The following is a 20,998-nucleotide window of genomic DNA, read 5'->3' on the forward strand; positions in this document are numbered from 1 at the left end:
TCCACAGAGCTGGAGACATACAGTAGAAACCTTAAAAACTGAGACAATCTGCAACTCTGTGTTCTGATGGACTTCATATTTAATGAAAGCAGCATTCAAATTTGTTTTATCAGTTTGCAACAATTTTCGTTGCTATTACTGCCACATTACGACTGAAAACAGTTACAAAAGATTAACACATTTTTCTGCTTGCCAAATACCAAATGGAAAATTATAACTGATTAGAAATGCAGTCACGGCACACAACTTCTTTCAAATCACAAAATGTTTTAATCCTTTCATTTTTAGCTCCTCTGCTTTGATTTACTTGAAGTATAAAAGAATAAAACAACCATACATAATACAAAACTAGAAAATCAGGTTTATTCTTAAACAGAATAATTTTTAACATTTTCTGACATCTGTCAAAAACATTTCATGCTGCTGGAAATTATATTATAAAACTACATATTCTGAACTGTTAGTGTGGGCAACATCTTTAAACAGAATTTAAAAATTTTGTTCATTAAACAAGGAATTTAACAGAGTCGTCATGCAGTATAATATGAACATATAATGACAGAACAATGTTAATATAACTTGATAAAAATGTAACTGTTCATGGATGACACTGTGGCTAGACAGGTTAGCAAAATCATACACACATGCAAGCTTAGTAAATATCAACCTTCAAATTTAAAATAAACTAATTCACAAGTCCTAGCTGTGATGTATTTCAATTAACTCTGTTATACAGATAGGGAAATAATTATTTTCTGTTAAAAATTCTGATTTATGTCAGTTAATAAATTATTCACGTACTGGTAAAAGCACTGCAAGTGTTTCATCTTCCTGCTGTCTGAAACTATCTCAGAGTAAATCACTATATGTCATTTGAATATGATGGTAACAAAATTGTCAAATGCAAATGGTCCTTATATAACAGCCTAATAATGCACTTGCTGACAATGATAAAACTAAACAGTAGCTTACAAAATGATTTTAACACAAATATGTTTTTTGACTTTTGGTAATCAAATACAGAACTTTACTAGGGCTGTAGCTTTTTTTCCAGTGTGAATGTTTTTCACTTCATACGGTTATCTAATGAAAAACCTAACTGCCATATTAGTATCTGCTGTGTTGTTTTACTTTTGACAGAACTCAAATTTAAATGCTGAAGAGAGTTAAACCATAGTACTGACTATGCGTTACAAACCTGAAAAGTACTATGGTGTTCTGAACAGAATTTTCTGCCTCCTTGATGGAAATAAAGCTCTACTGCATAACCATTTTCTGCAGTATATTATTTATATTCTCCTCAGTTTTAAATTCCTGTAACATATTTTATTATGTTGCCTGGTTGATAAAAGGTGACTGTAATGGAAAATAAAAACCTAAATTTTCTCAGTGCATGTTGTTGTTGTTGTTTGTCTTTCGGCTTTTCCCGGTTAGGGGTCGCCACAGCGGAACTCCGGTCCGCTAATGATTGGCAGTAGATTTTAATGAACGCCGAGGTGCCAGCTCGACATCCAACCTTCAACGAAGGCAAGCCCATTTACGCATGTCTTTCGAATGCCCATCCAACCGCAGGGAGGACATGCAGACTCCACACAGAAGGCACTCCCCACACTCCAGCGAATACAACAGTACATACCACAACAGCTATTGTTAGAATGTTCTGCTATCCTCAGCTCAGCAATATCTCTCTCTCTTTCTTATATTATGTTCTAGGACATGCACACTTCCAACCAGCACAAGCCACACTGTCACCATTGGGACCATGAGAGCATGCCCCGCTATGCCATTCAGCTTAACTACCATCCATTAAGCAAGCATAATCTGTAAGTCAAGAAGACACTACACACACACACACACACACACACACACACACACACACACACACACACACACACACACACACACACACACACGAGTCTAGCAAACTAAATAATTGCTTGACTTGTAGAAAAGCCTTTTGCTTTCATAGGATGGGACAGACCAGACCAGCCCAGTACCAGGGATGGTAATGTGCATACACTGCAGAAGGCTTTCTCCCAGGTCAGCTGATATACTGAGTATATATCTGTTTTACTGGACTTCGGAAGCCTTTTGCCATAAGTAGCTCTAGGAGGAATCCCAGTCCAAAGTATGATTAAACCTTATGACTCGCTGCAACAGGATGGAGGTCTAAATGCAAAGGCCCTGAAGTCTGACTCCCTATTGAAATTCTGAGACCTGCAATAGTGAGGCCCAGCACTATCAAGAAAATGTCAGTGGGACAACATGATGGACACTTGCCTTTTATGCTGGAAGATCAGGATTTGAACTTCACTTGTGATAGAACATACTGGAGGGACAGATATCTGACTCAAAGGATCCCCATGTTACAGAACAGGCAACCCATCTATGTGAAGCAGAGTTCATCCCTGATGTTATTCAAACAAAACCTTGACCATTGGATGGGAAATTGCAAATTCGTCCCTGGTTTGGCTTCCATGTCTCTGATGGATAGAGGTGGTCAGTAAGTAAAAACATTCCCTAATTCACATCCCCCTTCACACAAATCCCTTAGCCACCTCCTTACTGACATCCAGCCAACAGATACCCAAGGTATTTGGGCACAAAATGGGTTGGTGTGCATGGCTAGGCTTGTAAAAGGCCATAGTGGTCATTAGCCTAGTAATAACCTACAAACCTATCAGAAGGCTGTGGATTCTATTCCCATCACAGGTGCTTGAATTCATTTTCACCTCTCCTACTGAGAACAATTTGGATCAAGTGCTTTTTGTACACTCCAAAATTGAAAATAGCAGTTCCAAGGGTCCTGAAAATATCTCTGGATACCTGCTAAGAAGAATAAATCCTACTTGGCAAAACCCTTGCATTAGCCCTTCAACATGAGTCTCCCAACAGCTTATGCCTCAGAGGAGTGGAGAATGGCCATTGTAGTGCCCTTACATAAATGTGGTCAATCTATGGACTATGGCAATTACAGGCCTGCTAGTCTCACTAGTATTATTACAAAGATATGGAATGTATTACAGTTAAACTAATAAACAATGACATATGTGACTTTATATCTATGAAAATACACCAGTTCAGCTTTGTGAAAAGCTCAAGCCTGCTCAACCTGGTTGTTTTTTTGAAAGGGTTAATAAAGTCATGGACAAGGAGCACACAATCCACACTGTATACTGGACCTTATCTTTGACACAACTCCCTTACTAGGATTATTGACGAACTCTCTTAGCTCAATATTGACACATACAGAGTTTGCTGAATTGGTAACTGTGTGTCTAACAGAACCCATACTGTTAAGGTTAGGCATATTTATTCTAACAGAAAAAAAAATGCCATAGTGGTATCCTACAGGGCTCTGTCCTGGGTTCCCCTCCTTTGTGGTATATACACTTTTGTGACATAAAAGCGAACATTAAGGGATTATGGCTAACCAAGTTTGCTGACAACTGCACACTTGGGGTGGTTATCCAATCCCATTCCAATTCTAAGATTCTCTAGCAGGAGCTTGGCCAAACAAATGCTTGGTTCATTAATCATGGACTTACCATCAACACCAAGCAATGCAGTTTCCTCTGGTAAGTCCAGTATCACTACTGCTTAATATACAGATAACATTCCAGTTAAATATGAATCTGGGTATGTATAATAATGGTCCCTCCTTAGCCCAACACATTTCTGTGATGGTTAGGAATTCCTTTACATTGCACTGATTATCAAGGTTCAGAGACATCCTAGTTCCACTGTATTCATCCCTTTTTTTATATAGTGCACCTTCTGCATATACCTCACCAAGATCATAAACCAGATTGATAGACCTCAATGTTTCCTCACTAAAAAAGATCTCAGTTGTAGTGTCCTTAGCTTCTCTGATAGACTAAAAACTCTCTCCCTCTTCCCAATGTTATCCTTGTGTAGATTTCTGTGCTATGAATGACCCAGACTCTCTGAACTCCTTCAGGCTTCACCTAAATAGAACAAGTATTAAAGCAAACATCCATTCTAGAGCCCTAAACCTACACTATGACATCAGTTACCAATAACGTACCACCAGATGGCATGACACACAACTAACAGAGTGTACCCTGTTTCTTGAACAGGCTGCCCCTTCCTGTCAGATTACTTCCATAACAACTTTTAAAATTAATCTGGGTGACTGGATGGGTGATCACAAATTTTCACCAGGGATATTTGGATAGCATCTATTTAATGGGTCACACTGTTAGTCTCTGACCGGTACTAGGTGATATCTCCTTTGGTAAAAAGCTATGAAACTGAAGGAAACCAGCAAATGCCAGCAATCACTTTTCTCTGTTAAAGTTATTTTTTTATCATCTATACAGGACAAATCAAATGTAAAGTGAATGAGTATGCAAAGTATAATGGCTGTACATGCAGCAGACAGTTATGAAGAACAGTTTTAATGCTTTTAATTTTTTTTTTTGGTTATTGGTAAGCCATGTTTGCCAAGCAGGGACCCAAACTATTAGACTTACAATGTGGAAGACCAATTTATTTTAAGATATAACACTTTATTCCCAAAGGGACATAACACTGAGATGCCTTGAGAATGTTTGATGAATTAATGCAAGAAAGATTTGCTCTGGATAAATGTTATTTTTTCTGCAGTTTCACTTCTTTCCCGTTTCTTGTCCTTCCCATGAAGTATATATTTGTTTAATCATATAGTACTTGAATTACTGTGACTCTTTCTGTCTCTGATGTGCTTGCATAAGTCAAGGATGGCAAGAAAGTATGTTTCACACGGTCTTCAGAACAAGGAAATGTTGAAAGGAGAACCATTTACCATTCTCCAACTAAGAGTACAGTCCATGTTTGTTGCAGAAGTTGTGTGAAGATGCTTTGGTATGTTAACAGTGCTCTTTCTTGGAGCACCTAAAAGCTCTAATACGCAGCTTTCCATGACCACTGAAACAACAGTCTTTTGTGATGCATCTCCAATTTGAACTGAACTCAGGGAACTTACCGCTATTTGCAAGTCCTGGTCAGCTGTCAGGACTGTAACTGCTGGGCTAGAGGAGATGCCCTTCTACACTTTTCTTCTATCAGATTCAGATGAGGCAATGCTGCCTGGTGCTTGTGAGCCCACAGCATTTCACATGAGCACAACCTCTTCCCAGGATATCTGGAAGGCCTGCAAGATATTGTAAAATACACCCCTCACAGTGATAACTGTCCATTTCTGTTTCTTTTTTATATATCTTGAAACAATTCATGGGAGACCTTCTCACAGAGGGCAACCAGCATGGCATTCCTGAACTCATCATTCAGTGAGAAAATATCTATGCCACATTATGCTAGCACAGACACATTACTGAGCCTGCAGCAGAAACATCAACAACAAACATATGGCAGAATACATACAAACTGAGTATTCATACAGTAGTAAGGGTCTTAAACAAGACTGTTAAGTCAGGGATGTCTGCCAGCATTCTCCAGTGCTTGGTCTACTCAGCAGTACAGGATCCAAGACTACAGAAATGAAACGTGTAACTTAATCCCTAGCAAGGGAAAGAAAAACACTGTTCTGCTGACTCTGTCCAATGCTATTAAGTGGTAAGGTGGAAATCTGTGAAGCTTAAGCTGCATCAAAAAAAATATACAGGAGTCTAGCTCAAGATGCTAGGTTGGGATTTCTCTGTATATTGCTAGGTGCTTGTAGAAGGCATCAAGCTACTCTGGTGTAGAATTTGCACACTTCTAGACTACAAAGGAAGCATCTTTATGGACAGGGTCTATCATGGGAGGAGTGATCCAAAAGGTCATGTTCTTTATGGGACTTTATTCATGCATCATTTCTTAACCAAGTAAGCTGGCCCAGTGTATAGATAAGTACTATATATGTGTGTTTGTGTGTGTGTATACACACACACACACATATATATATATATATATATATATATATATATATATATATCTATAATATATAGATGGATAGAAACAATTTCAACTAGCAGGTTTTGTGGAGGAAGGTGAAATATCCATAGTAACCCATGCAGAGAACATACAGACCCCACAAAGACAATTCGCAGAAGTCAAGACTGCAATCTTTAGTTGTGAGACAAAGTTCTTGTCAGTGAACTACAAACCCAAGAATCCCCAAAAAGGTGGGGTAATCTAAGGAGAACTATAATCACGAAAAGACTTACTGTCTTCATCTGTCTCAGGAAAATGGGTCTCTTGTTCCTCTGAATCCCCTCCTGGGAGGACAGAGTAGCCCTTCAAGACCACCTCCAGAGTATGATGGTCAATACTTACAAGGCAAACACAGTGGGTTGAGTCACAAGAGTCTGACACCCAAGAAAGCACTTATGAGAAGCGGCAGTCTGGAAATGCCTGTAAAGGCTTTAGGCTGGCATCATCTCATGTTCCTAGAGAATGTACTTGTTCACATCAAAAATTAAATGATTTGTGAACTTGTAAAATCTGATTCTGCTCTCAGAATATTGAAGAATACTGTCAGGGAAATGTCTAGAAAGTGGACTCTAACCACTAGACCTATGCCATGTGACTCTAGAAATGCTACTATGGAAATACACCTGGAATAAGTATGCTTTGGATACTCAAGAAATGTAGACACCCTGGGATGCAGTGCCCTTCAAGCTGGTTGGCAGGAGTGCAGTTCTTTTAAACTCCTTTTTATTGTCTGGCTATGGACAACTCCTCAAACATTCATGGGCAGACTTCACAGAAGGGTATGACTGATGTTTAGTCTTCACTTCCCTCACCTTTTCCCACTGCTCTGGCACTGGCATGGAAAGGAGTGCAGGGTCTTTCTGCTAGTACTTGGCTGTACACTGTAAACAGCTACCATAATTGAAGTAGAACTTAACTATAATGAAGTACTGGTACTTGCAGAACAGCTTCACTTCATGCTCTTTGCTCAAACAATATATATGCAATGCTGTTTGTGGATTCTCACTTGTGATCTAGCAGCCACATGATTACTATGCAAGTTTCAGCATCGTAAACATTAAACAAAGGAACTCTTTCATGATAAATGTTAATTCTTATGATCCAAACTGTGTGACTGTCAGAAAGGAGCTAGGTGGCACAGTGCTTGGCATGGCCTCCCAATATAACACTCAATGCCAAAGCATTTACCAGAAGGAGGCATTTAAACTCTTGAGAATGGAAGGAAAGACAGAAACTGCAGAGATGCAGCTAACAGAACAAAGAATCGTTATCCACTGCAGAAAGCTTAAGTTAGACCTACAGTTTTAGCTATTTAAGTGAAGACAAGGTGTTTTGACCTAATTAACTACTGAAGAAATGTTTCATTAATTACAGTACTACAGCATTAGGGCACTTACAATGCAATGCATGTAGCGAAAATTAAAGGGTACTGCAGAGATAATGTATGCTATTGCAACACAAATCAAAACAAAAAATATGCCATTAATGCAGCAGCTGACCTATTACAGGACAATTCTGGACAGGACCTATGTTGATATTTTTTCTACAACAACTGGTATTTGGTATTTTTGAGCAAAATCTGGCATTCAGTGTCATCCATGTGCCTGTACTGATGCATTCCATGGTGTAGTGCACTAGCAATGTAATTATGCTCAAGAGTTCACCAGTGGGCACCTTCCTGTGAATTAAATACATTTGCCACTACACCATTAAACAAGTGAAGTAAGAGCATAGACGTGCCTAACTTACAAGGAACATCAGTGGAAGGAGCTGGTACAGAACCACGTAGTCTTCACAGGGATGGAGAAAAGGTCCTCTAGTTGATCAACTGATACTGAAAACAAAGACTCAGCTATCGAGGGCTTTCCTTGATGGCTCCCATTTGTAGCTGAACTTTAAAGATTACCCCAACAGTAGAAGCAGGAAGTAGATCACAAAAGTATGGAACTGAAATGGTAAAGTACTGGAAAAATGACTTCCCAAATGTGTCCAACTCTGTGGCAGTGATGAGACTATATAATGCTTGGTGTAGGTGAACAATAAATAACAACTGGCTGTGGCACAAACATTTATATTCCAGACATTCTTGAAACAAAACTGGATGCAGCTAATCTCTAGTGGAATCAGCGGTGACTACAGCATTTACCTGTGGGTACCCACACAACCAATGGAAAAAGATAATGCAGTTGGCAATCCACTAAGGAAACAGTTGCTTGATCAGCATAAAATCTTCCCTTCCTGAAGAAAAATGAGATAAGCAAATGGCCTGTATTTCTAAGCTTTGGGAGCCTGCCTCAAATATTAGACTAGTTAAAAGTGTACATTCAGGGTGTGAGGGGTCCTCTCTGCCTTCATTTCTATGCTTACCAATAAAACTGAAAGGCTGATGACAGTTCATTCAAGTGGGCATTATATCATTTTGAAGGAACAGATCTGGTTACCTGCACTTACAGCTGAAGCTGTAAATGTGATGCATGAGGAAGATGGCCACCAAAAAGTGCAGTTTTCAAGAAAAAAAATTTAGTCCCACTAAGCTAGCAGGTTCAAACAGCAGAAGGGCAAACCCCTCTATAAAAACACTCTGGTACCGTGGAGGGGGTTAGGTTCTTCAGGAGGATGAAGATGTAGCACTCTTTTCAGGAACTATTTAACCGGAAGGTGTTGGGTCATAATCTTGTTATTCACAAGGTCATAATGTACAAAACAACAGACAGACATACCTTACTTAAGGAATAACGGAGGCCCAGGTTATACAGGTGTATAAAATACATCATGATCACATGCAGACAGCGTGAGATGCTACACATGACTTCACTCAGACTGAAAATTGTCCCCAAATGGAAGTATAAACCTGGTGATTGTATGGGTTCCTAACACCCTCACTTATCTCCGAGATTTGAGTTGACAAGTTAGAACAAGGGGATCTCTGTAAGGAACCAAGCCTTAAGGTAGAGATGTCTGACCCCCAACACTGTGTGGGCACCTCTGACTAGGATAGGTAGGGATCCCTGTACCACTGTGAACTGTGAAGCCTGAAACTATACCTTTTCTTGAGCACTGTGAGGTGGCAATAATGAATGTTGGTCTTTCTTCTTTGAATTTTGTGATAAAATGTGGAAGTGATGGGAATGTCTACACAAAATCCTCACATGCCATGGCAGCCATCCACCATCCACCACTATTTCCCTTGCCTCAGTAAACTAAACATGCAGGAATGGTCTCTTTCATTTGGCTGGAAAAAGGGTTGCTCTTCAGATTGCTACAATTCTGGGAAGTCTTACCAGATGTGTCCTATGAATATAGAGTGCCAACAGAATACTGAACACCTGGCTTAGTGCATACAAGGATGACTGACTGCACGGCCTAAATCTAAACAAGTGATTCTTCCCTATGTGAAGTAGATTTGATATTTATTGTGCACCCTTGTTTGTTGCAGTATCACATGACAGACTGGATGTGGTCAAACTCAAAAAGTAGCTGTTTATCTAAGCTCTTCAGGGCTGGCAGTGCTGCCCTGAGCTCTAAATGGTATACATAGAGCACAAGTTCTTAGAAGAAGCCACCCTCTGTGAACCAAGAGGGAGCCTAGCTGAGCTCTTCAGCTTGCAAAGAAAGTATAGTTTGCAAGACCAGCTTAATTGGTTTGGTTGAAGAAATGGAAGACCCTCCAGAAAATAGGAGGTGATTCTCGTCCACACAAGACCTAGATTAAAGGGGCCAACATAAACAGCAGTTCTGTGAGAACATGGTGGTTCTATAGTCATTGACACCTCACTGTCAACACTGCAACATCTTCAGGCATGCAAACAGTAACACAAAGATTGTGACTGCCACTAAATCTAAAAGGCACAGCAGCACTTCTCCCAGAACTCCCTGGTATGTCCTCACTGATGCTGCCAGAATCATTACTTTCTGGGTCCTCTTCAAGGGAAGAAAAAAAAAGCAATATTAGAGTGTGTCCTAAGCTATCCTAATGGAGGATTTCTTCTGAGCTGTATAAAAGACGGTTTTCCAAACTACAGTCACCCACAAGGAAGAACACTGAAGGAAGCATTCAAAAGACTGAGGTAAGGAAACAAACAGGAGTTCCTTTTCTTACAAAGCTTAGACCACAAAGACATCTCCTTAGTGAAGACAAGGGGAGTGGATGAAAGCCCCAAAGCATGCTGTCTTGTATCCACTGGAGTAGACTTGAGGGAGGTGTCTACCTTGTCCAATGACACAATTTAGGTGCTCTGCAGAAGCATGTGTGCAATATCTGATACCAGTTCTTGGAACAAGCCATACTCTTTGAACCAAGGGGAACCTTGAGCTCCCCTGACCACAAAGAGAATATAGTTTTCAAGACCTCTGACTGGTTTGATTGGAGAAAGGGATGATCACTTAGAAAACAGAAGGGGGATTCTCCCCTACTCCTGTATTGAGTTACACAGGTTCAAAAATAGAGTATTCTGTGAGCACATGGTGACGCTGTAGCCAATGAAACCTCACAGTCAGCACTGCAACATCCTTGGGCATGCAAGCTTTATGATATAATATCATACCCCCTCCACATAGGGTAGAACCTCTTGCTTCAGACTGGGAACGGAGACCTCACATTAAAGACTTATGTATCTTTTGGAGGACCTGGGACTTGGAAGCATGAGCAAATTAGAAACTGTTCTAATAACAGGGCAAAAGGGGGTTCAGCCTTCAGATACCACATTAACCTGTGAGGTAATGAATGACTATATGCTGGACATCATTTTTTTTTTTTGTGAACAACACTATAGAAAGCAGGAACAGACTAAAGTGCTTCCTTATAAATGATATGTAATTTTGGGAAGACTGAGGACACACTACAGAAGGAACGAAAAAGGGCTTAGCCAAACCAAAGGAACAGTCAGCGATGTGCCAGGCATGTTTACATACAGGGTAGTACAGAACTGTGTACTTAGGCTAATGACATAATAGATAAAGGGACACTCCTGTTTTTGGCCTCCCCATGTTGGCAATATACATGCTTTAAAAACTGGCCCATCTCTAGTAAGATGGACAGCAAACTGGCTGAAAGACAGAACCCACATAGTGTGACTTGTAAATGCCTCATCAGAAAGAAAGAAAGTGACTTGTGGTTTCTCTCAGTGCTCATTGTTTGGACGTCTGCTTTTTGACATTTACTTCTTAGATCTTCAAGTAGATAGCCAAGACCTCTGGCTAAAACTCTTCAGGTTACTAAATACAGAGAGTTGACGTTAGGTCACCCTCTCAACCCAAAGATCTTCCAGAATTAACATACCCTAGTAAACTTTTGGTGTACTAAAAATGGTATCAAACTAAATGCTAAAAAATGTATTATCAACACTTTTGGTAGACAACCCGACCCTCGTCATCATATTGTATAGACAGCTACAAAATGAAAATGTATTCAGGGACTTAGAAACTTGGGGGTTGGTAAACCCTCCCTTTCTTTTGACCATCATGTGACAACTGTCACCAGGAAATCCTTTTATTTAACACAGCTAATTTCCAAAGGAATAGCATTATGGTCTAAAGTATTAATCAGTCCCTTATACTCAGCACTGAACAGACCAATTATAGAGTACAATGGTGCCTTTGGGATGCACCTCATTAAACATATCTAAGAAACGGAAAACCCTCAAAGATTCCTAACCAAAAAGATCACAGCCTAATGTCCCTGAGTTACCAGCAGAGGCTGGAAGCTCTATTCCTTTATTCGTTGTCTTTGACTATGGAGGGGAGATTTCTGTCTCACTTACCACACCATTAGAGACGCAGTTATCCTGAACCTCTGATGCCTCCACAAGTCCAATATCACCATCAATACTAAAGAAAGCACCAAAAGTGTCACCAATAGATAAATAAAACTCAAGGGAGGAACAGATTTGTAATCCATGATCTCTCAACATCTCTATAAACTTTTCTTGCTTGTTAATCAGCATGAGCCACTGCCTTCCTTTAAGTATGACCTAGTTGACTGGATGGGTAGCCACAAATTTAATCTGGTACTGACTGTTAGGACCCTCCTGGAGAAAGGAGGTGTAGTGTGAGGGAGGGTACTGCCAGGAGTTAAATGGTCATAAGACTTAGTGGCCCATATCTCTCCCAAAAATAGGGCCTTTGTCCCAACATTTTAAACTTCTGCTTTTACAAACTTAGAAACCTAACATACTAAAAGGTTTTATGCAATCATGCATTTTGAGAAGGATGGAAATTCTACAATTAAAATTTCTATTATTTATTGACTTCAGTCTTCAATGATTTGTTAAAAAATTGCAAACATTACGAGGGACAGGCGAAAAACAAGAGTTAAAAATCTAGACATTCTGTGAAAATCTGGACAGTTGATAGGTCTTGCTTAGAATATCTATTAAATCTATAAAAGCCACTGGTGAGAACTAATCAAAATTAGGCTTGGACCACAGTGAAAAAGATGAGTCACAGATGCAATCTAAAATAAGAGTTAAATAAGTAATCTGCCAAAATACGCGAAAAGATGCTGAACACAAATAGGTCTTCCGTAACAGAAGCAAAAAATAAAGGTGAAGAAAAAAGAGAGAGAGACCAAAAAATGATAAAGATGGAAGTTATCCTTAGTTGAAGAGAGACAAAATATGGACATTGTTATTTATCGGGTGTTGAATGCCTAAAATAGTGTCAGGAAACACCTTAAGATGTACAAGACATTCATATTAAGATCATGAAGACTACAGAAGAACTAGTATGTTTTTTTTTTGAGCTAGTATGTTTGGTTATGACCTCTTGCTGAAAAAGGCTGCCCACCTAGGTTATGTAACACTAGTCTGTCACCAAATTCTGTAAACGCCTATTAATGTTAGTGTCAGAGAGCTGCACTGTTTAAATCATGAAGTCTAAATAGCCAATTTATGATTAAGTGCTATAAAAATCATGACATAATGCTGTTGGCTTTACACTGATTCATCACTGATCATTATTTCAGTCAATAAGTAAATATAAGGGCTAAACGGGCATTGCTTCTCAACGTTACTCAGTAGAGTAAAACAAATCATTGTGCAACATGCTACTTACAACTCCAGCTCATTTTCACACATATTAAGTAATATACTAGAAATAATTTGCCAAACATTAAAAAAAATTAACAAAAATGAGAAGAGCTTCAAAGACGACATGATTTTTTTCCTTACAGTATTTGCCTACTCATTCATGCATTCTGAATATATTAGTGGTTATAAAAATACAGGAATGTGAAAATGTGCTAAAGAGTGGTTTAATTTGTATCCATAGGAGACTGCACCTAAGCAGCAACGAATATGAAAAAGTCTTACCTTTTGCAATAGCAGGACTGATGTCACAGGCATTAGGACTATGCAAATAAAACCTTCTCAGACTGCCTGGAGCCTTCCCTACTTCCAGTCACGCACCATAGGTGCTACCTCTCTAGATCTTCTTTGCTGTACTTTTTTGGTAAAGGAAAGTTGCCCCAGGCTGCTGTTTTGCAACATTTCGCATTATTTTTATTATTATTATTGAGTACAGACTTGCTTATTAATTTCTCTTTTGTGTTTCTTTCACTGCTCCCCTGTTGTAAGTCTTTCATCAGTTTTGAATACTTCACAGTTAAACCAGTTCTACTGTGCATTAGTCGTTTTGGCCGAGGCCCTTTCCAACATCTCAGAAGTCATTCCACAATTGTATCTGTGGTAGGACAATACTGCTCAACAAATGACAGATGGAGTGTCTTTGTTATTCAAGTGCATCAGATAACTTCCTAGTGTCGACTGTTTTAAGAAATACATCTGGCACTGCAGGGGTTTTCTTTGAATTCATGTCACCTCAAGCAAAAAGTCAGAGGAGTCCTTGAGCTCTTCTCCCCTATCTTCCTCTAGGACACTTGCAGTACCCAAGTCTGTGGCAGAGGGAGCTGCTACTTCCTCTTTCCTTCCCAAAATTAACAGAAATGCTTTCAAATCTAGGTTTCTTTCCAGGTTTACTGTCCTTCCATGGCTCAATCGGCTACTAAGCCTATTGTGGTGACAACTGTAGCCAGCTCCATTGGTGTGGGGAGCTAAAGTACTGACTATATCCCAGACAATGTGGGTCAGATTAATGGCTGTATGAGCCGGTGAAGGAAGACAGAGAAGTAATGAGGCAATGTTTACTCATCTCCCCTGGAAAAAGGTATGGAATGCTTGTCCATTTTGTGACCAAGAAAACAAAGGAGCGCAAGCAATTACTACATCTCAGCAATCTAATTACCTTTATCCCCGAATAAGCCTTTCATACTGGTCATAGTCCAGTCAGTCTTTCCATCATTGTCAGAAAGAGACTGGATGTGCGGCTAAGATCTTCAAGACAATTTCTGCATACAGATTACCAAGGAGTCCAGGATGGACTTTGTAATTTTGAGTAGGAGCCAGACATGATCAGCACTGAAGTATTTCATTTAGTCTAGTCTCCACCTTGTCATGCTTGTCCACAGTAGTAGTTCACCAGACAATGTAGGTGGCCAAGATCTTGCCACATTGAGAGAACTAGTTCCTTACAGCTCCAACTGTGGGCCCTCTTACATCACACAGGGAGTCTTTGTTTGGACTGTTTTATTTCCTGGGGATCTCTGTGAATCTTCAATGTCCCAGGTACAACCACCACAAGTTCTGGCCTTTGAAGGGTACATGACATGACTCACTAAGTAAGTCTTCCACAGGATATGTTAGACATTCTGTTAAATCCAAGATCAATGTATCCCACGCAGTTTCAGGAAGACTTCCATTAAAACCCTATGGTCACAGTAAATAGTACCTTTCGATAGACTGCACATGACAGTCGTCCAGTGGATAGTTTGAGTATATCAGTCCCAGAATCCAGATCCCAGATCCCATTACATCAAGAACATGGGTGCTTGCAAAGCAGATTGACAGCAGTTGTTGAACTTCATTCATTTAGCTACAGGGCATCTCCTCCACATACACAAATTCAAGTGTTGACTGCCACACGAATGTCTGCCCTGGGATGGGGGCACTAAAACTGGCAGGAGTTCTATCTTCACATTAGTATTCTGGAGATGTAATTCACCCACTTACCATCTCAGCTTTTCTGACCTCCATCTCTCAGGCAGAGATAGCCATACACTTCAGCAACAGGAACACGATCTGACAGCAAAACAAGGAGCAGGGGAGACGTGATCTTACTTGCTCTTGTGCCAAGAGGCCATGAGAGTTTTTGCAAGGGTTTTTCAGTGTAACCACTTCCTCATCATTAACCAAATTTCATAAGACATTAACTCTTTTGTACACAGACTAAGCCATTGTCTCCTGATGTCCCATGAATAGTCTCTCAGCAACTCCATTGCACAGAAGCTATTCTATCTGTGGTGCAAATTGTGATGTGACATTTTTCACCTTTGCACAAGAGCTGCAACTCTCTCATTCTTCATGAAGCAGGTCAGCCCAATAATGCACCGATATGCAGACAGCTGCATGGTGGTCTCTATGTTCCCCCTCTCATTTGTTCTGATGATGAGGTAGTAACAAAGGAAGAACATGCTCCTCAAAATCTGTTTACTCTTTTAGCCTCCTTTGGCCTCAAAAGGTCATGGTTCCTCCACTTCACATTTATATGTGCTGAAGAAGATGTGTGCTTTATGTCTCACTAAGGTCACCTTGATCTTCCTTTCCAGTAAACCTCACCCACTGTTTACTCATTAAGTCTTGGAGCATAACTTCTCCAATTCTACTACTAGCTTTTAATTCAACCTTTTTCCATCACAATGGATACAAAGTTCTTCCCTTTTCTAAAAACCTTGTACTTCAAAGACTATTCACAAAACTGTTCCTTCGGGCATCTCAAAAGGGCCAGACCCCTTTAGATTTCCTGTTCTTTCCATTCTAAACTGCCTTTTAGACATCTTTGATTTCTGGCAACTTTTACTCTTCAAAGTTCATCCTTTGGCTATCTCCAGTTTTCAGTCAATTCTAAACTCTACTTCCATGCTTTACCTTAAAGTCTGTAATGCTTGTGAAAAAAGACATTTTCTTCTTAAGCCCCTGTCTGGACCATGACCTACTACAGGACTTGTGTTGGAAGACCTAACTCTACTGTCCGAACTTGCTTATCCTGCATACTTAAAGTACTTGTCCTGACAAAACTTCTTTATGGTGTCTCTTACCTCCACCGGGAAAAAAAATCTCCCAACTTCATGCTCTTTCAGTAAAAATATCTTTTCTGTTTCAGGCAAAGTTTCTCTTACTGCCTAAAGTGGCCACTGAGACCACTAAAAGTTTAGGCATCAATTTTCCATTTTACTCCCAACTACATCAGCCAGTAATAGGGTTATCTTTTTTCACTGTATGAACATTTAAAGAAAATACAGATTCAATGTTGACAAAAATCAAGATCAACCTTTTTTTCTTTGCTAAAGCAGACTAGGACAAAATATTTCTAAACTTCACTTGTGCTTGTTACAGCAGCAACCATCTCTACTACCTTACTTCTTAACACGTCCTCAGACAATATCTGTGCTTCAGCTACTTGGTCTTCCTTCAATAACTTTGCAAGACACTACAACCTGTATCTCCATATCTAGGGCTTTATATGGAGGTCATGCTTATTCATGGAAGTTTCAATGAGGATGTCCATCCAGGAAGACTAGCTTCTAACACCTTTAAAGGCAGTGCCTAGGCACCAGAGTTTTAACTTTTTTAAGGGTTCTGTTGCCGGTTTTTGTTGTATGAACGCTTTTTATATTTTATGTGGTTTTGCAAGATTAGCTTCTGACTGTTCTGCTGATGCACCTCTTATCAGATATGAAGCTTATGTACTTACTTTAATGACAGCTCTGAAAGGAGGAGGTCCAGTCTCCATAATATACTCTCCATTGTTGTCTCTGGTCTGGATTTTCATTGCCTGCTCTCATTCTTTTTTTACTTCCTTACACTGTTTACGTGCAAGTAGAGAAGACCTGAACAAAAAGAGCATCCACAGTACATGATGGGAAGCAGGAAGGCTTACAATCAGCCTGAGAAAGCTACGTGTTAAATGGTTCTAATGCCTCCATCATCAGTCCTACTATTGCAGATCGATCATTATGTTAAGTACAAACCTTCATTTGGGAGTAACTAATGATTATACCACTGAATACATTCACACCAAGTGTTATATGGAATGATGACTAGGTCAGGGGAAAAAAATCCTGTTATAATTTAGTATGCAATTCAATTTTTTTCTTTTCATTTTAGGCATGGGGTTTCACAATCCTGGTTAATCTAGCTATTCACTGCCTGTTCATACAGTGTGTTCAGATTGTATACAATGAACTGACATATACACAAAAGTTGTTCACTAATGAGCCATTTACACTTTAAAGATATGTTTACTTAAAATCACATATGCATGTAATTTTACGTCAGAAATTGTATTAAATTTTCTTGTTATTACTGAGTTAATATATATTAAAACAACTCTAGTGCTGTTCACAACTCTCTCTACATATACTAGCGCTATTTACAAATCTCCCTACATGTATTAAGAATAATACCGTATTAGGTATACAAATGGAGACCAAATATTTATAACTTCAAAGCAAGGAATTAAATGCAGAGGCAGATGGTACCAAAGGAATTTCTTCTGGAGAAATGTAACATGTTTGGGCAGAATTCTATATTATCAAGCTCCAGGAAAAGGTATAATTGTAGAATATGTCCGAAGCAGCTCAAACAACATTTATCTTGTCTTTACTCTTAGCAGCTTTCTAAATGGCAACTAAGCTTGTAGGGATAAAAAAAATAAACAGCAGTAAAGATTTTCAAATAAAACAAAATGAGTAGTTAGGCACCAATTTGCAAAATATCCCTAGATCCTGGCATAAGGTAATTATAAAAGATTATGGCAGTAAATAATAGGGCTTTAGGTCCTTAAACTCAAAATGCTATTTCACATATAATGGAAATAGTGTACATTAGCTCAAAGTAAGTTCTCTCAGCTTTAATTTGTCTATGTATAAGGTTTTCAATACCATCCCAGGGAACAGATTGCATTTATGTAAGTCACGGCACAGTTAAAGTTCATGAAATCAGTGTCTCTTCAGTCCTTGATGCTTGCCAAGAATGCTACTCTCAGCACCTGCAATATATCCAGACTTGCCTCCTTATATATAATCCTTAGGGTGCTACTTGCATTAGTACAACATTTAATATGCTTAGAACTGCTGTATTAGTCCAACGTATGCCTTTACGACTAGAACTGTATGGGTATCCTGTTTCAAAATGCTCTAGTCTAGTTTCTTCTTGCAGGTCTTAACGGTTTATAATTTATTTTTGTTGGTGCTTCTTTTTGGCTTCCCACAGCTGATCATCAGCTGCTCTCAGTTCCTCTCCTTACCTCCAGGTCTACCACACTTACTGGTGCCTCACTCTGGCTACTCCTGACCCAGGTCCTCTCCTCACTTCCAGGTCTATCAGACCCACTACTGCCGAACCCTGGCTAATCCTGACTTATGTCCAGTGCCGGACAGGAGCTTAAGGAACCTGAGGCAGTGTCACACTGCTACCAGGGTGAGTTTCTCTTAATTACCCTACAACCCTGTGCATATATGGTAATACCCCAAGAGCAGGATTTGCAATGGGCATCAGTGCTGAACTTCCCCTTACTTCTCTAAGGGGCTGATGTCAGCAGGATGCCTTGCCTACTCTTAGGCAGCAATGCACAGTTGTCTCCTAGGTCTTCACCAGGGAAAACAGACCATGGGCCCCAAATTCACTTACCTCTCTTTTTTACTCTGGATGGACATGCACACCTTCCATGTCTGCGAAATCCAGCACCCAAGCTATTTGAATTCATCACCTAGGTTGCAGCAAGTGTTTTATCCCTCTTATACTTTATAATTTTCTGGTGCTCTCTGGATGTACAACAAGACAGTCAGAAAGGGTGGTTAGTTCAATAATCAGTGTTACCTTTGCCTTTATTCCCCCCCCCACACACACACTTTGACTCCAATACCATGTAAGGGAATCCTTATTTTTCTTAATGGCAGGTTACAGCTGCATTAGACGAGCCTTAGTGCTTTCTGTAAAGTGTAGATAAGTCTTCATTCATTTTGCTATCAGATACATAGTGGACTCACCAGTAATATAACCAGTCAATTCAACAAACCAAGATAAAAAAAAACTGTAATTCAAATTCCATAGTTAATGTGGCTGTACATTTTAGTTGCATTAGAAAATTTTACAATCCCTGATATGAATCTTCTTTAAAGAAGGACAAAAGTAAAAACATGCAGACCCCAAGACTTGATCCTACAATTTAAAAATATTTACAAATAAAAATATTACACCCATTCCCTGTTTCAGTAATAAAGTAGTCAATGCTTTTGACCAGTCAATGTCAATAGACCAATTCTCAAAGGTCTCAGAGACATTCAAGTTTGTAGTGCAAAGAGAGGCAATACCACGCCTCTAAGATGAGTAAGATCATAGGAAGTGTGGTAATATCTGCACCATGTTCTGAAATCAGTTTCTTAGTCATTTCTTCACGATATAAATATTTCTATTGGTGGAGTGTTACCACTACATCTCAGATGCATTTGCACATCAATCGTCAGTGCAGATTCTCATGGTGGGGAGATGGCAGCACACAGAATGCCAAGTCACAGCTATACATTTGTTTCTAATGCAAGCAAACGCCCCATCCGCTCCATGTTCTTGTCCATTGTCATCTGGCATGTAATCTCCCGTGCACAGTCCGCAGGAAACCAGCCTCTTTCTGCATCACGCAAGCGTTCTCCTTCATACCAGTCTAAAAGGAAAAAAAATATATACAGCATCATAAACTTTTCCCTTCTACCAGGAAGTACACTTTTACTTCAATACTTAACAGACAGAGAACAAAAGCATTACAAGTCTTTTTTCTGTTGGACTTTGCTTGTACACATGCAAGCTGACACAGAAAGAGTAGAATGAGCTAGTGGAAGACAATTAGACAAAAATAAAATGGGAATTAAGTTCTAACTTGGTTTACTCTCATTGGACTAGAAGTTCAACATCCTGGAACTGGCCTGGGTCTTCACAGGAGAATGGGACTTTAATGCAAGGGCTTGCATTAATGTGGCTGTTTATAACCATTCCTAAATTTGTTATCTGATATAGTTGTGACTGACTCAGTTTATGACAGCTTGCAAAAAGCAGCTACATTAGACCCACTTCATATATATATATATATATATATATATATATATATATATATATATATATATACATACATATATATATATATATATATATACATATATATACATATAGATATATACATATATATATATATAATATATATATATATACATATATACATATACATATATATATATATATACATATATATATACATATATATATATATATATATACATATATATATATATATATATATATATATATATATATATACATATATACACATATATATATATATATACATTGTAACCCCCCTTCCTTAACCTTTAGTATATCCTTCCTTAGTCCTAGACCAGCTAGCTCCCATATAGAATTGCCTTACATAGACTTTCTCTCCACTAAGTAGCACCCTTCCCCTCTCCTTGCTATCTCATGCTTATCCTACTGTCTTATTCTATCTCTGAACTACATATCTAAAGACTTTATTTGATCTCAACACTGTCATACTTCACCCTGGAGTTTTAAACATCAACACCTATCTATCCTCCCACACTTCACTACCATTGTAGTACTTATCTCTGTTCTTACCCTCACCTAACTTACCTTCAGTAGTCAGCGTTTTGCTGATTGTTTTTTCTTGAACTGCTCCTTCACTTGTCTCTACCCGCTCCGTTTGCCCTGCGGGCTCACTCCGCTCCCCTACCCTACCCCCAATTCCCACCCACCCCCAGTGCATCTACATTTATTCTAACCCCATATCACCTGACCACTCCTCACAGCCAATCATCTTCACTCCTCCTACCTCCCATATCACCTGACCACTTCCGAAATCTAATTATCTTCTTTCCTCCCAAACACCACACCTATCTTCCTCTCATCCAATTAACATTATCAACCAAACACAATGACAAATACCA

At 39.2% G+C, this 20,998-nt stretch overlaps 1 protein-coding gene across 1 annotated transcript in view; it reads right to left on the bottom strand.

The window, feature by feature from the left end:
- Positions 1–1,505: 1,505 nt before the first annotated feature.
- ARHGEF26 (Rho guanine nucleotide exchange factor 26) overlaps positions 1,506–20,998 on the bottom strand; it is a 1,375,009-nt gene continuing 1,355,516 nt past the window's right edge. Inside the window, exon 15 of the mRNA XM_044070517.1 lies at positions 1,506–19,707. Within this exon, the coding sequence (XP_043926452.1) occupies positions 19,565–19,707 (143 nt within the window). The 3' untranslated portion in view covers positions 1,506–19,564. The remainder of the gene's footprint in view (positions 19,708–20,998) is intronic.

Source organism: Protopterus annectens, chromosome 4.part1 (genome assembly GCF_019279795.1).
Source record: "Protopterus annectens isolate FY-2018-M chromosome 4.part1, PAN1.0, whole genome shotgun sequence".
Taxonomy (NCBI): Eukaryota; Metazoa; Chordata; order Ceratodontiformes; family Protopteridae; genus Protopterus; species Protopterus annectens.